This window comes from Pseudopodoces humilis, chromosome 2 (assembly GCF_049639895.1).
Source record: "Pseudopodoces humilis isolate 2021_Gansu_Grassland_sample_001 chromosome 2, ASM4963989v1, whole genome shotgun sequence".
NCBI classification, from domain to species: domain Eukaryota; kingdom Metazoa; phylum Chordata; class Aves; order Passeriformes; family Paridae; genus Pseudopodoces; species Pseudopodoces humilis.
In genome coordinates this window covers 25,196,184-25,211,080 of record NC_142201.1, presented here as the reverse complement: position 1 = coordinate 25,211,080, position 14,897 = coordinate 25,196,184, and the positions used below count along the sequence as shown (strand labels likewise).

Here is a 14,897-nt window from a genome sequence, read left to right as displayed (position 1 = left end):
AACTACAAACTAGCACTCACTACGGTTTTCTGCTGATGGTCTGTTGGATCTTTTATCAATAACAGGAAGAGGCTGCAGGTAGGCACTCTTGGAGCTTTTTATTTAGCATCAGCCTCATCAATAGAAGGTGAGACACGAAAGACGTTGAAAGCTTGTGCCATAACAGCTAAAATTCCTTGGTTACAATGCCTTTTTAAAAACTTTCTAGCTAATAGCATAGTGTTAGAAGCTTACAAGCATTTGCTTGAGCCAATCATTAAAACTACACATACACTTTGCTTCTAACAGTGCCTGCTTGTCATAGTTTAGAAACAATGGATAAAACTCTATTATTAAACTTACATTTTTCTATTATCTTGCTTACTATATTTTCTAAGGCCTATCTCTACACAGTTCAAAAACACAGCTTTATTGTTTCCTGTCCTTGCATGCCTGTATTCTTGCATTCTTCTATTCTAAGATTTGCTTTCACACAGCTTCTGAGAGCTTTCTACCTTTTTTATTTCCCACAATGGTCCACAGCAACAAAAGTAATGTGATATGGTGCAGAGGTATTTTTCACTTGCTTCTCAGCAGTTTCTACAAACTATGATTTTAAAACTGTAGAAAGGTAGGTCAGGTTTCTTTGGGATAGCTATTTTTTGCTAAACAATTAATTCATGTAATGATTTTAATTTCTTATAACAAGCATCAGTCCTTCCAAGTACAAGTTTTCATTGGCTGCTATTAAACATTTGTTTTTGCAGTGACATCAGCCCCCTCTGGTGAATACTCAGCTATTCCTTTTCTTGGGCTCCCTGCCCTACTCTCATTGTTAGAGAAAGATACAAATGCTAAAATTCTTTAAGCCATCTGTCCTCTTCTTAACAGTCTGGCAGCAGCCAGTTTCAAAACACGTTGTATTTTTCTCACCTGCCGTGATTTCTGTCACCTCTTGCTGATCTTGCACAAGCTGCATGGTATCTGACACCACAACCTGATGGTTGGTATCTTCTTCTTTCTCTTCATTAGGCTGGTTGGCTGTTGCAAAACAGTTGCAGCTTCCAGCTTCTTTGCAGAGGATCAGGGTCCGATACCAGTAGTCAGACATGAAAACTCTGTGAGCTGATTTCTGAAATATGAAAACAAACAGAAAATCATTTTCTGCAAAACGTAAGGAAAAAAACTAGCTATTTGAAAGAAAAGGCTCAAATGTTAAGGAGAAATATTACATACAGATTTTCATATCTTTGATTTTATTTGAAGAAAAAAAATATGGAGTTTATAATAGTCATCCATGGTATAGTACCCAAAGTAAAAAGTTTGAGTTCCCTGTAGTTTCTCAAAATGCTTATATCAAAGGTCAGGAAGCTAATATAAAAAAACAAAGATAAAACCAGTATACAAATATCAAATCACATGTGATCTGCATAAAGGCAAAAAAAAATCAATATCACTGTATTCTTAGCAGAACAAGTCAATATTTATCTTAAATGCACCTTCTAAAACCAAGTTTAGCTAGATGAAAGAACACACCAGAACATGGGTTGCCAAATAAGTGAAAGAAAAAAAGATAATGATAAAAATGGACAAGATACTAAGATTGCCATTATATGGGAGGCTGAAATTACAGTTCAGATTTTCCATAAACAAATTGACTGAATGAAATCTTGACACTTGAAATCTGGCAGGAAGAGGAGATGCTTTGGTTTCTGACACAGCTCCCAGGTCCTTCACCACTGCCCTTCTACCTGAGCAGAAGGGGTAACAGTTCCCTTAGCCTAGCAGGAACTAGAAATTACCAGGCTTATTATATGTGTATTTACAGGTAAGAGAGCAAGCATGTACTTAAACACTCATAAGCTCATCAATTTATGCCAGAGAAGTACAGGTAAGTTTGTTTTTTAACATAAACAAGAATCACCCCCTTCTTGAAATAACAATGAAAATAGCACTAACTGTGAAAGATTTTGTCCATTTGAGGAAACATCCTGATCTTTCCAAATAATTAATCATTGTTAAAGGCAGCTGGGAACTCAAAAGTTGGGGACTTATAAAGTCACAAAGCCTCCTGCAACAAGCAACTCACTCAGGTTGCTCAGAACCCTGTCCAACCTGACCTTGATGTTTCTGGAGTTGGAAATCTCTGGGCAACCTGTTCCAACGCCTCATGGCCCCATTGTAAAAAAAAACGAAAACAACCAAACAAAAAGCACCTATTTTCTTACATCTAATCTAAAATCAATCCTTCAGCTTAAAAATATTGTCCCTTTTTTACATCTCCAAATGACCTTGAAGAAAGTCCCTCTCCAGATTTCCCACAGGCTCCCTTAGGTACTGGAAGGAATCCCTGGAGCCTCCTCTACTCCAGGCTGAACAATCCAAACCATCTCAGCCTGTCTTCACAGGAGATGTGCCCCAGCCCTGTGACCATCTTCATGGCCCTCCTCTGGACTCACTTCACCATGTCCACATGTTCCTGACGTGGGAGACCCCATAGCTGGATGCAGCTCTCCAGGTGGGGTCTTACCAGAGAGAAGGGCAGAATCCCCTCCCTTGACCTGCTGCCCACACTGCTTTTGATGTGAATGGGCTTTCTGGGCTGCAGGTGCACAAGGCTGGATTGTGTCCAGCAGCACCTGGACACTGCCTCGTCTACGAGCACCCCAAGTCCTTCTCAACAGGGCTGCTCTGGAGCAGTTCATTCCCCAGCCCAGATCAATACCAGTGGTTGCCCTCACCCACATGCAGCACTCTGCCTTTGGCCCTGTTAGACCACATGAGATTCCCAGGGGCCCATTTCTTGAGCTTGTCCAGGTCCCTCTGGATGGCATCCAGTCCTTCAGATGAGTCAACAGCACCACTCAGCTTGGTGCCATCTGCAATTTTCAGGGGGTGCACTCAATCCCTTTGTTATTAGTGAAGATATTAAGTAACACTGATCCCAGTACAGGCCCCTGAGGGACATGACTTGTCACTGATGTCCATCAGGACTCTGAGCCACTGACACCACCCTCAGGGTGCGTGGTACATGACCATCCAACCAACTCCTCATCCACTGAACAGTCCACCATCAAATCCGACTCTCTCCAGCTTGGAGAGAAGAATGTTGTGGAGCACCATGTCAGAGGCTTTACAGAAGTGCAGACAAATGTCATCTGTAACCCTTTCCTTGTCACTTGATGGGGCCACTGCATCACAGACAGCCACTACGTTGATCAGGCAGGGCTTGCCCTTGGTGAAGTCACACTGGCTGTCCCTAATCACCTCCCTGTGCCTGAGCACAGCTTCCAGAAGGATCTGTTCTGTGATCTTCCAGGCACACAGGTGAGGGTGACAGGTGGTAGTTTCCAGGGTCCTCCTTTCTACACATTTTATCTACACAAAGATAGGTACAATGTTTTCCTTTTTCCAGTCACCTGGTATTTCACCTGACTGTCATGACTTTTCAAATCATGCAGAATGGCTTGACAACAACCTCAGCCAGTTCCCTCAGGACTCAGGGATGCATCTCATCAGGTCCCATACATTTGACTTCCTCAGGTGGTCACAAGCCTGACCTTAGTGGGAGGAACTTTGCTGCCCTGGTGCCCATTTTGCAGCTCATCTACTCCAGAAGTGTGGGAAGAGACGCTGCCAGTGAAGCCTGAGCACCTCAGCCTTCTCCTCATCCACTGTTACCAGTTTGCTGGCCTTGCTCATCAGCAGGGGTACACTTCCTTTGACTTTCCTTTTTTTGCCTGACATACCAATAGAATCCCTTCTCATTATTCTTTGCATCCCTTGCCAAGTTCAGCTGCAGTTTCACCTTGACCTTCCTCACCATAACCCTAAAACTGGACTGCATCCCTGTATTCTTCCCAGGACACCTGTCTTTGTTTCCCCCGACTCTTCAGGAAATTACCCCACATCCAGAGATGGGTTTGTTCCCACTCTCCACCAGAAGGCATATAGGCAAGAAAAATAATCTCCAAGCACAAAGAACCTGACAGGCTTTTCCAAGTCTATCTCAAAAGGACCAGGCCCAAGCAGGGGAGATATACATCTCCCTGGGCAAATTTAATGCTTTAGGAAAGAAACAGATGCACAATCTTCATTTGTCCTGTAAGCATCAAAATCCAACTGTTTCTACTGTATCTGTTTCTAGCTGCTGATTAAATTGAGTAAAAGCATCACTCCAGACCATGGATATTAGCAATAAGTCTGCATTCTCTGTATTACATTTGAAGGTGTCAGTTTTATATACTTGAACAAAGTAAATTCAATTTAAAAAGCCTTCTTAACATAAAAGAGTTATCTGTTTAAAAAAAGGCAAAAAAAGACATCATTTAGCACCAGCTCCCTTAGGAATCACCCATGAAGAATAAAGTACTCTCTCTATGGCACTTACTGCAATACTTCAACAGAAGAGAAGATTTCCAGATAAAACATCCTTCAAGTATTACAGTAAGGTGCATCTTTTCCCAGTTTAAAGAGAGCAATTTTGTTTTATTTTCGCCATTTCCTCAGTTCTCTTTGCCTGTTTCCAGACTTTGGCTTTGCAGTGTTTGTCAGAGGATGGGTAATGGAGTTAAAAGCAAATTGCTCAACTCTTTCTGTAGCTGCTGAACTGGACAGGTTCATTGCACACATCCTCCTTGTCACACAGAAAGTGACAAACACTTCCAGTTGTACTAATGCACCTTCTTCTAGTAAATAATGTACATAGCAAATAGGACACAGCTTCAAGCTGCTTCTGCCTCTACAACACTCTGTCATGCCATGTGCAATGACAGGCACAAGTGTGCACATGCAGGTACCTGAACAGCACAGTGGGTTTAATAAAAAATAGCACTTCTTAGCAATTCAATTTTTCTTTTTTAATTCTGTGGGAGCAGGGGGAATTCTTTCCATTACTCTTACATCTGAGACACTAAATAGATTTTAGTTCTTAAATCTGCTTAGCAAAGTTTGAAGTTCCCCACTTTTTACCCCAAGTATTGGGGCAATGATAGGGAAGGAAGTCTTCTCTGCAGGAGAGAAGAATCCCAGAAACTTCCAGCAGTTTTTCTCCCTGCTCCTCTGCAAGGTAAACTGAAAAGCAGCTGGATCTATGGTAAGAAGTCAGCAATTTCTCTAATAGGAATAATTTTTTAATTTATTGCCTTTCTTTAAGGAATGGAAAGTCCTGAAGACTTAGCAGAAATAATTATACACAAGCATGCAGTTAGAGACAATAATTGATGACCTTAGTCCTTAATTATTTTCTGATCCACTGGTCATCTTGATTTTAAGAGCAGTAATGTGAACTTGAATCTTAAGAAAATAGAGTAGGAACTCCATGTGCAGAGAAATTGGGGGAAAAAAATAGATGAGGACTGAGAGAAAGTCACCGTGTATGTTTGTCGCACCTCTATGAAGACAGGCAGCTTGCATATTCATAAAACTACTGACTAAGATTGACTAGAAAAAGAGAAACATAAAAAAAAGAGGAAAAGAGAAACCCCAAACAATCACAACTTTTTATTTTGGTTTATGAGCTAATACAAGATGTTCCAACAAGTCAAAGCATCCCTGATGGATATATCTCCACTTGGATCACTGCAGTGACTCTGAAGACACAAGTAACTGTTCTTTTTATTTCAAAGCATCCAAAGATAAACTCATACTCTCAGCCAGCATAAAGCTAGGCTGATACACCATGGAAAAAGCCCAAGACTGAAACCTCCTTTTGACATTTACAGATCTGAACAACTGCTCCCAAACCTCAGTTTCATATGCTAGAACCAATACCGCTTGAGAGTTTGAGTTTTTCTGTTTGCTTTAAATTAGATTGCAGACAGCAAAGTTGGTGAAATACCCAAGGAAAAGCAGGAGCAGAATTTGGATTCATTTGTCAGGACACAAAGGCACTGGTAAACTACACTGCAGCCAGGATCTCTCTACCTGTGGGCCCATGAACTGTACATAAGTAATAATATTATTAACATCCTTAATTCTTAACTTCACATTACTCCTTAATTAAGGTGCAAATGCTTCCTGAAACATTGCTTAAGAAAGTCAGACAAAAGAACAGTTTTTAAAAGCAAGAGTCCTATTTCAATCTCTTTGCACACACACTTCACTGAATTTACTTCACTTTTCTATTAAAAGTCCCCCTTTAATTCAAGAATAACATTGCAAAGGCAGTAGTTAATTATTATCTTAAAAAGTAACCAGATTACGTAAGAGACAGAGTTATCTCAGAAATTTAAATCCATTTTCTGCAGCCACTTCACCAAGGCACTTAAACCAAACTCCCAGGGTCCCCATCACCTTCAATCCGTGTTCTGTTACTAGATCACTGCTGCTGACACATGATGCAATTTCTTCATCCATTTTCCTGGTGAAGAGTATTTTTTTCTAGGCATGTGTAACACAAACATTTAAATATATCTCACTTCTAAGACCATTTGTCCAATTTTTTCAAATTGTCCTGTGAATTACCTCCCTCAGCATTTAATCAGTGCAGCATTCTACTGTGCTTTCATCATTGTTCCATTTAAGTCACTGAGAAATAAAATGTATTTGTGTGGGGAAAACTGCTCCCAATTTAGCACCTACTAGGACTTCACACACTTATTTTCCATAAACGTGATGACACTTTATGCCAATGCCCTTAAAGAAAAACTGTTTAATATCCACCCTGGATAGCAAGCTTAAACTTAGTAATTCACCAAGCTCAGTACACCCACATCAATAGAGGCAGCAGAGTCCAGATGATGATCTAAGGGCTCATCCCCTGCAGGAGAATTGGACTGGACCAATATCTCTATAACAGTATCTCTTTATTTTATAATGGATTAAAATACTCTGAATGGTATTTAAACCATCAATGTTGCTCTGATGAGAATCTTATTTCAGGTGCATGTATCTGTCTGCAGCATTATTCCAAATTTTTGTGCTTTGCAATGCTGGCCAGCCATTCTTCCCATTGCCCAATTCAAGGAGAAAGTGCAAAATACATCAGACACACATTATAGCCCAGGTTCCTCCCATCTATGAAACTGAGATGTCTAAGTTAAGAATCTTTTTGATGATCCACATGACTTCAGCATTCCCTGGAGTAAGAGAGTTGTGCATCCTCTGAGGCTCATCACACCCTTACTTTATCTCCAGAGAGTTCAAGGCAACTGCACATGAACTTGAGTTTGTATAAACAAAAGTCCCACTTTTGTATACGTTACCAACTGAGTGCCACAAAGAATGAGTCGTGTAATAAAAACAATAAAACACTTTAGGATTTCAGTAAAGACCATGAAATTACTCAAGGTCTTCCTACAGAGATATTGTACTTCTACTCTTGCCCTTCTCCCAGTCCTTTTACATTTTGTTCAGAAGGATGAAAAGGAAAAATCATCAGCAACAAAGCCCCATTCTAATCTCTCTCTAGGGTATGTAGAATACCCTCACATGTTTTAAGTCAAAAATCAATTTAAAGACTAAATCTTTTCTCATTTGGAGTTGTACTGTGATCAACAGTTAACTTGAATACTAAGTAGTCCTTCAAGATAAAGGGTCTCATTTTGTATTTAAAAGCCTTTCACAAAGCATTAAAAGTCATCAACACACTTATGTAGAAAATACGAATTTCAAAGAAAATGCAAGACTATTTAGCAAGACCTAACCTGAGGCCTCTACAAAGAAAAAAAATCAAATGCGTTTCATAAGAGAAACAATTTCTTATTTATTCGACTTTTCATCCTCTAGGTAGCCACTTCTTCTACGAGGAATGCTTACATGTTTAAATGAAGTCACTCAGCTATCTTCCTTCCTCCTTTTGGGGCAGAAATACTTAAGAAGTTTACTTTTGTTAGTCAGCTCAGAATTGTGCATTATATTTTAAGACCTCTAACAAAAACAATAAAAAGATAAACCTAGGATGACAGAGGGTAGCTGGTAGCTCCCAAGGCTTGAGTAACCTTCCCCACTGCCTGCCCCCTACACACTCTGCAATCAAGTGCAGGAAGAGCTTCAAGTACTCGGACAAATTCTCTTCCTTTTCAGAGCTGCAGGCCCAGTGCACACCAAGCCATCCATGGACTGTCTGAGAAGAGCACGAGGACAAGGAAACAACAGAAATTAAATGAGGTATGGACCTGGCTGTAAGAAACCTCACCTGAGCTGCATCACATGTCCTATAGAAACCTGGACCTTATGCATCCAACACTTCCCCTTTGCAAACAGGAGAAAAATAGAGGCACTCAACTTTTATACAGCATGAAATTTGAAAAGGGGCTTGTTGTTCCTTCTGTACAAACTTGATGTCTAATGCTAAACGCAAGATTTCCATATTTTCAGTGACTATAACCAAAGAAAAGCCAGAGTCTGAGAAGTGTTAATGTAAACGTGAGAAAACCTCCATGTTATAGAATTCCAGTTGCCTAGAGATCATTATTAGCAAAAGCATAATTTTCTTCGTCTCTAAAACTCCCACCAAACCACCTACATTCCTGAAAATGGAGCTTTTGCTCAGACATCTAAACTTTTCCTCCTGCCCCCTCATACTGCCCCCACAACCCCAGCTTTCTTTCCCACTCATTCCTCTTTCCATCCATGAGACATCAAATAAAATACTGGCCTGAACATGGTGTCCTCTAAAGCAGCATGGAGAGCAGCTTATACTTCTCTAGAACAGTTCACTGTATCTATTTTCACTCCGATCGCATTTCAGAGATTCTTTTCCAAGACCCCAGAAAATGACAAGCCAGGTTTCATTTTTAGATTAAGCCTGAAACACAATAGAAACTGATAGCTCTAAGCAGTACTCTGTGGAGAATGAGGTGGTTTTGTACTTGACCTCTTATTTCAAGGGGCTGATACATCTCCCCTTGTTCAAGTTGTTGTCATGATAAACCCAAACTCCCATCTCACCGATGCATTATTCCACGCACAAACACAAGATGCTGCCCACCAGCATGAGGACACTACACAAGTCCCATTTGTTTAACTCAGAGGTACCTGTGGCCAAGCACACAAATCCCAACTCCTACACTAATTCAGCTGAAAGAAGAAAATTTATGCTACTTTCTGAAAGTCAGTGAGTACATGGCATGTTCTAGTTCTTAACTTATTTATCACAGGAACAAGCATCAGAATATTAGCAGTTTCTCTTGAAATCAGAACTTGGAACATCTAAGATGTTTCTCTGCAGAAAGCTCCAAGGAGAGTGCCTTTGTTCAGTGACCGTAAAATAGGAGTACGTGCTTTGCTCCACTTAGAGGACACAAGTCCCCGAGAGATCACTTGGGTCACTTCATACCACCGACTTGCTGACAAACATATAATAGGTGTCCAGTTTCAAAGGGCTCACAGAACATCTACTCCACATGTCCCTTCTCTTCCTCCTCCCCCCACCCCAACCCCAGCTTTTGGCAGATCAAAAGCATTTTGCAATAACCCACCAAGAAAACCTTCAAGACTCTTAGCTTCAGCATTCAGTCTTGTACCATCACACACACAGAAGGAAAAAAAGGCATGGCTGTGGTTTCCTAAGGCTCAAGAAACCTTCCCCAGCTGCCTGTCTACAGAGATGGAGAGCACTGCCAATATCCTGTGTCTCCAGAATTTGTTGAACCTAAGTGCAAGGTGAAGGCAATGCTCTAGGAAAGAAGAGGCAAGTTCTCTTCCTATCTACTTGCATTTAATTTCCTGTTAAGTAACCATGATGAATACTTCCTAATGAAGTTGTTACAGATTTACCCAACAGGGTAATTTTGTTATAAACAGCAACTGATAATTTTAATTGTGAAAGGAGCACTGCGTTTGAAGTTTCAAACAGATGTATGTTTTAAGACAATTAAATCCGATAGCTATTTCGAAGCTCCTGCAAAGCCTCAACAGTGCACACAGGTGGCTGCCTTCAAGATGGATTTTGCAGACCTCCATCATTAAAACAAAACAAAACAAAAGGCCTTTCCATGCAACTTCTGTAATTACTTTTGTATAGTCCAGCGCCAAATCAGTGAAGCATATCACTTCTGGAAGACATCTGAAACCCAAGAATTGCAAAGTTCAACACAAAAAAAAAAAAAAAAAAAAATCACATGCATGTGACCCAGGCCTCCCTACAGAAGGGATAAGAATTGAAAAATGGAAAAGATGGTTGTGGGGTAGCAGCCAGGCCCAAAACACAAGAAAGGACAGACATGCGACATGAAGTACAGAAACAATGCTCAATTCCCTACCCTACCACTGTGCCTTTACCAAATATGTGCTGTAGCACCTTCTTGAATTAGGGTCCACATCAAGTATTTTTCCTCTCCCCTCTTACTAAAATGATGTTTACTTCTGTTCAGAATAGTATTATTTCCTTCAACATGCTAACTAAGCTTGCACAGTATAAGTACCTTTAATAAACACAGACCCTGCTACTGAACATTAAACTGATCCACTCCCCAAGCCAGAAAAGCTTTCTTTGTACTAATAAACTCCAAGAAGCACTTATGATTATCATAAAAAGCCAACCTACATCTAGATCTTTTAGAAAACAAATTTGGCTTCTATTTATTTGCTTTCTGAGCTTTTCTATTTCTCTGTTATTCACGTTCTCAGTCATTCTGAAATCATTAAATCAAACTAGCTGTATAAAGGAAATAAAGGGCTTGCAAGAGCAAATAGGCTCTTGCCATTGCCATGTCCATCGTGAAAAAGTTTTAAATTCCTTTTCAAGATTTTTGGCTAAAAATATCTTCAAATAAACCTCTATTTCTTGTTTTTAGATTATAAACACTTAAATCTCCTTCCTTTTGTAGATACAAAAGAAACAGAAGTAAAAAAAACCCCAACAAACAACCCAAAACAACAAAACCACCAACAATCTACAAACACAGCTGGCAAATTTATTTTAATAGTCCAGCCCCAGTGAAACACAAAACGTAAATAAACACCACAAGCGGCAGAAACATCCTTCTTTATAGCCCCCGCGATTAACCATTGCAGGTAACACCAGCCAACAACACCCCGCGTCTAAAACACCTTCTTCGTACCAAAGGACCGCTTTGTTTCTCCAGTTCGGGGATATAACTCGGGGATGTAATTTGGGGAAGCAGCCCCAAGGGCACAAGCCCTGCTCGAAGCACCGCAGGGCAGGGGCAGCCCCGGCTACCCCCACGCCCCCGGGGAGGAGAGGGCATCCCGCGCCGAGCGCCCCGGTTCTTATTTGTCCGCTCGTTTTCAGGCAGGTTACCGTGCTTGCCTTTGCTTGGCTTCCTCCCCCAGCCCGGACCTATCGCCGCCGAAGCTGAGGGGGGCAAACAGCGAGGAAGGGAGCGGCACGCCGCCGGGCAGAGCCGCTCCGCGGAGCGCCGGTGGGCGCGGCGTGCCCCGCTGCCGCTGCTGCCGCTGCCGCTGCTGCTGCTGCTGCCCGGCCCCGCCGCCACCACCGCCGCCTCCCGGGCCGGGCCGGGCCGGGCCGGGCGCTCCCGGGGCTGCCGCGGGCCACGAGGCGCCCGCCGCACTCACCTCCCGCCCTGCCCGCAGGACCAGGTGGCCGCTGCCGCCGGCGCTCAGCAGCTCGCCCGGGCGAGTGGAGCAGCGCCTCCCGCCGGGGCCCGCGGCGTGGGAGGGAGGGAGGGAGGGAGAGGGACGGGATGGGATGGGATGGAGTGCGGGGGAGGCGCCGCCGGGCCCCCCCCGCGGGGGGGGAGGCGACGGGGGGGGGCTGCCTTTTGTCCGAGCTCCGGTCCTCGGCCCGGCACCGGCATCCCCCGCCCCGTGCGTGCTCGGCGGGAGGCGGCCGGGGCCCTTTGTGCGGCGGGGCCAGCGCAGCGAGCGCAGCGCTCGTCCCCGGCCCGGGCTCTCTCACCTCCAGCACCTGTAAGGGCTGGGGAAACAGCACCGCCTCCTCACCCCCGGCTACAAAGGGCCCGCGCTCCCCGGGTAGGGGGTGATTGGAGTGGGGGGCTTTGCGTGCCTTCTTCAGTGAAAAGTGGTTATTTCCAGGAAAGCTGTTGCTACGTATAGGAGTATCGCCTCGTCTTTTGGGGAGCTGTGGCAATTCAGAACGAGGTTTAGGTAGCAGTGCTGGGTCAAGGGTTGGACTTGATGATCCTGGAGGTCTTTTCCAACCTAAACAATTCCATGGCTCCACAACAGTGGAGAAGTACACCGTGTGCCACGTGTAGTTTTGCAGCCTCGGTTCTGGTGTTTTCTGGTGTTTCAGTGTTTGGCTCCCAGAGTTTTGTTTTTCCTTTTATTGGAATGTGTGTATGAAGGTAACAGCATTTTTGTGTTTACATCTTGATCAGACAATTGAACAGCTGGAATTGGATTTGTTTTCCCATTATAAAAACATTAAAAAAAAAAAAAAGCAACAAGCCAACCAACAGCAGGTATTTTCTTTTTCTTTTTATTCAGGTACCCCCAAGCATTAAAACCTTTGCTTTTAAGCAGAACAATGCACAGCATGTGCTTTTCTGTACTGCATGTACAAACACATGGGAAACGGGAGCTGCAGAGATGCGTGTTTCATGGGAAGCGCCCGAGGTGTGTCCCGAACCGACCACAGGCTTTCCCCATCCCCTCTGACACAGTCAGCAGTCTTCAATGCTACTCTCTCCATCTCTGCTGCAACAGCAGTTGTTTGTGTTCATGATACCCCAACTGCAAGTTTCAGACACTAAATTTTCAAGGAAAAATATTCCAGAGCTGAGGACAAAGTCAGGCTAGCACATATTTCATGCACTTCCTTTTTCTTGAGCTAGAGGCTTCTGATTTTGAGAAATACATCAGATGACAGAGATATGCTGTGTAAACTTGTCTCCTTAATAACCTGAAATGCTCTTTCTTAAAGCCCAGTGACCCAGAGTAGTGTCAGGAAATGGCTTACAGAAACAAGGTTTTGGTATGGGTCAAACATAATATGGGTCAAACAGAACCTGACATGCAAGTAGGTAACCGAGTCACCTTAGCAGCAGCCATGGTCTGTTCTCCATGAGAGGTGCTGTGCTCATCAGTATGTCATGGGAAAGGGTGCCCCTCTGACATTTCACTGATAAACAGGGGACTGCAGAAAGAAAGTGCAGATTCAGATTGATCACTCTTTTTTAATTTTTTATTTTTTTTTCAGTACCTCATGAGAACATTTTCAGTGTTGGTTGAAAAGATCTGGTTGGTTGTCCAGGGAAAAGGGCCAATTAACAATGACATAAAAGAGCAGAGAGGATGCCTTAATTTGGAGATACTGTCAAAAACAGCTTTGAAAGAAGTCTCTGAAGCACAAAGGAGGCAGCAATCAAACATACAATTTAGATTGCAGTTCTCTGGTGTTGCAGGCATTTTTTGATCTCTATCCCTATATCTACCCCTACAGCAGTAAACTACGTGGGTCTAGGGTTTGGGATTAAAGCACAGCACTGGTCATCCTCTGTAGTGTCCCCTGGGTGGTGGTGTCCCTGGGTGGCTCTGTCCTAGCCAACAGCAGTCCCTGAGGAGCAGCTCAAGGGTCCGTGTGCTGGGGCCATTCCCAGCAGACAGTCTGTGTGAAACTGACCTATTTCAGGAGATAAGAGTTTAGTTGTGCGTATGAAAGCCATGTTGTGCCAGCTGGTTCCTGTGCCAAAGAACAGTTCCTGACCTGCTTTTTTTTGCTAGTAGAAACATGAGGCTTTTGACTTTTGTGATTCCCGCTGTGTTCCGTGTCAAACCAGAACCTTAGGCACTGGCTGGAGTAAAGCAGTGAGAAGTCAGACTGAAGATCTCAGTATTTTAGTGACTGAGCAGGATTTCTACAGAAATCTTTGCTCACAGGAAGATACAGTTGCACTGGCTAGTAGTATCAGAGTTTATGGAAGAAATGGATAATTTTATAAATAGTCTCAAAAATGTTATTTCTTCTACATTAAGCAAAATATATTCATTAATACAGCATTGGCTTTTATAAGAATGCTATACTCCTGGAAAATACTTTTGTTTTGACTAATGCTAAGAAGCTGGGGTGAATTTCAGCAGGAAGCAGTTAAGTTTCAAGCAAATGTCAAGAACAGATGGCATTTAGGTCTGAAGAAATTAATAAGGAAAGAAAGTAAGTCACTGGAGCAAATGTGTGCTTTCACATTACAACAGCTGAAGGTAAAAGTGGGTTGGAAAGAGGTTGAATTTTCTTAAAATATCTGTCCTAAATATGAGGAGTATGGTGGGATTCCTAAGAATTGTATTATGGCTCTAGCAAAAATTGTACCACAGGGCACTCCTTCACACACATGTGCATGGTATTTCAGATGCTGTCAGTGTGAATGTGTTACAAATTAATATGGGGCTAGAGTTGACTCTTTCTTTTCAACTCATACAAAAGCTTGGACAAGACCAGAAGGATCTAACAAGGACAGAGGGCCAAACACACTCATCTCTTGCACAGATGTTGAGGATTATGGATGGATAAACTCTGCAAGGTGTTTGAGACTCACTGGCTTACCTGTGTTTTGGGAGTCTGGCAGGGAAGGCAGAAGACAATATTTTCAGTGAAGGAAGGACCTTTTATTCAGGAATTAATGTCTCCTGATCTACTGCCCTGTACCCGTTACCAAAATTATCCACAAGAACACTCAAGAATACACATTTAGGACACAGTCTTAAGTTGTACCTGAGGAAGTTTAGGTTGGGCATCAGGAAAAAAGTTTTCACAGAAAGAGTGAAAAGACATTGGAATGGGCTGCCCAGGTGGTGTTGGAGTCACTGTCCCTGGAGGTGTTTAAGGAAGGACTGGATGTGACACTGAATGCCATGGAGCACTTGACAAGGTGGTTGGTGTTCGGTCACATGGTAGACTCAATGATCTCAGAGTTTTTTTTCCAAATTAAGTCATTCTGTGATTCTGTTACTTTAAATTTCAAGGTGTAAGAAGAAATGTACAAAGGAATCCAAACAGGGAATCATTACCATGTGCACATAATTCAAGCAAC

The 14,897-nt window shown here is 42.7% G+C and overlaps 1 protein-coding gene across 3 annotated transcripts in view; it reads right to left on the bottom strand.

Annotated features, from left to right (window-relative positions):
• Nucleotides 1–11,576, bottom strand: part of MCF2L (MCF.2 cell line derived transforming sequence like) — a 155,919-nt gene extending 144,343 nt beyond the window's left edge. For all 3 annotated transcript variants that reach the window (XM_088051822.1, XM_088051808.1, XM_014248738.2), the window contains exons 1-2: nucleotides 11,461–11,576; nucleotides 913–1,111 (exon numbers count right to left, since the gene is read on the bottom strand). In XM_088051822.1, the coding sequence (XP_087907948.1) occupies nucleotides 913–1,090 (178 nt within the window). In that variant the 5' untranslated portion in view covers nucleotides 1,091–1,111; nucleotides 11,461–11,576. The remainder of the gene's footprint in view (nucleotides 1–912; nucleotides 1,112–11,460) is intronic.
• Nucleotides 11,577–14,897: the final 3,321 nt, after the last annotated feature.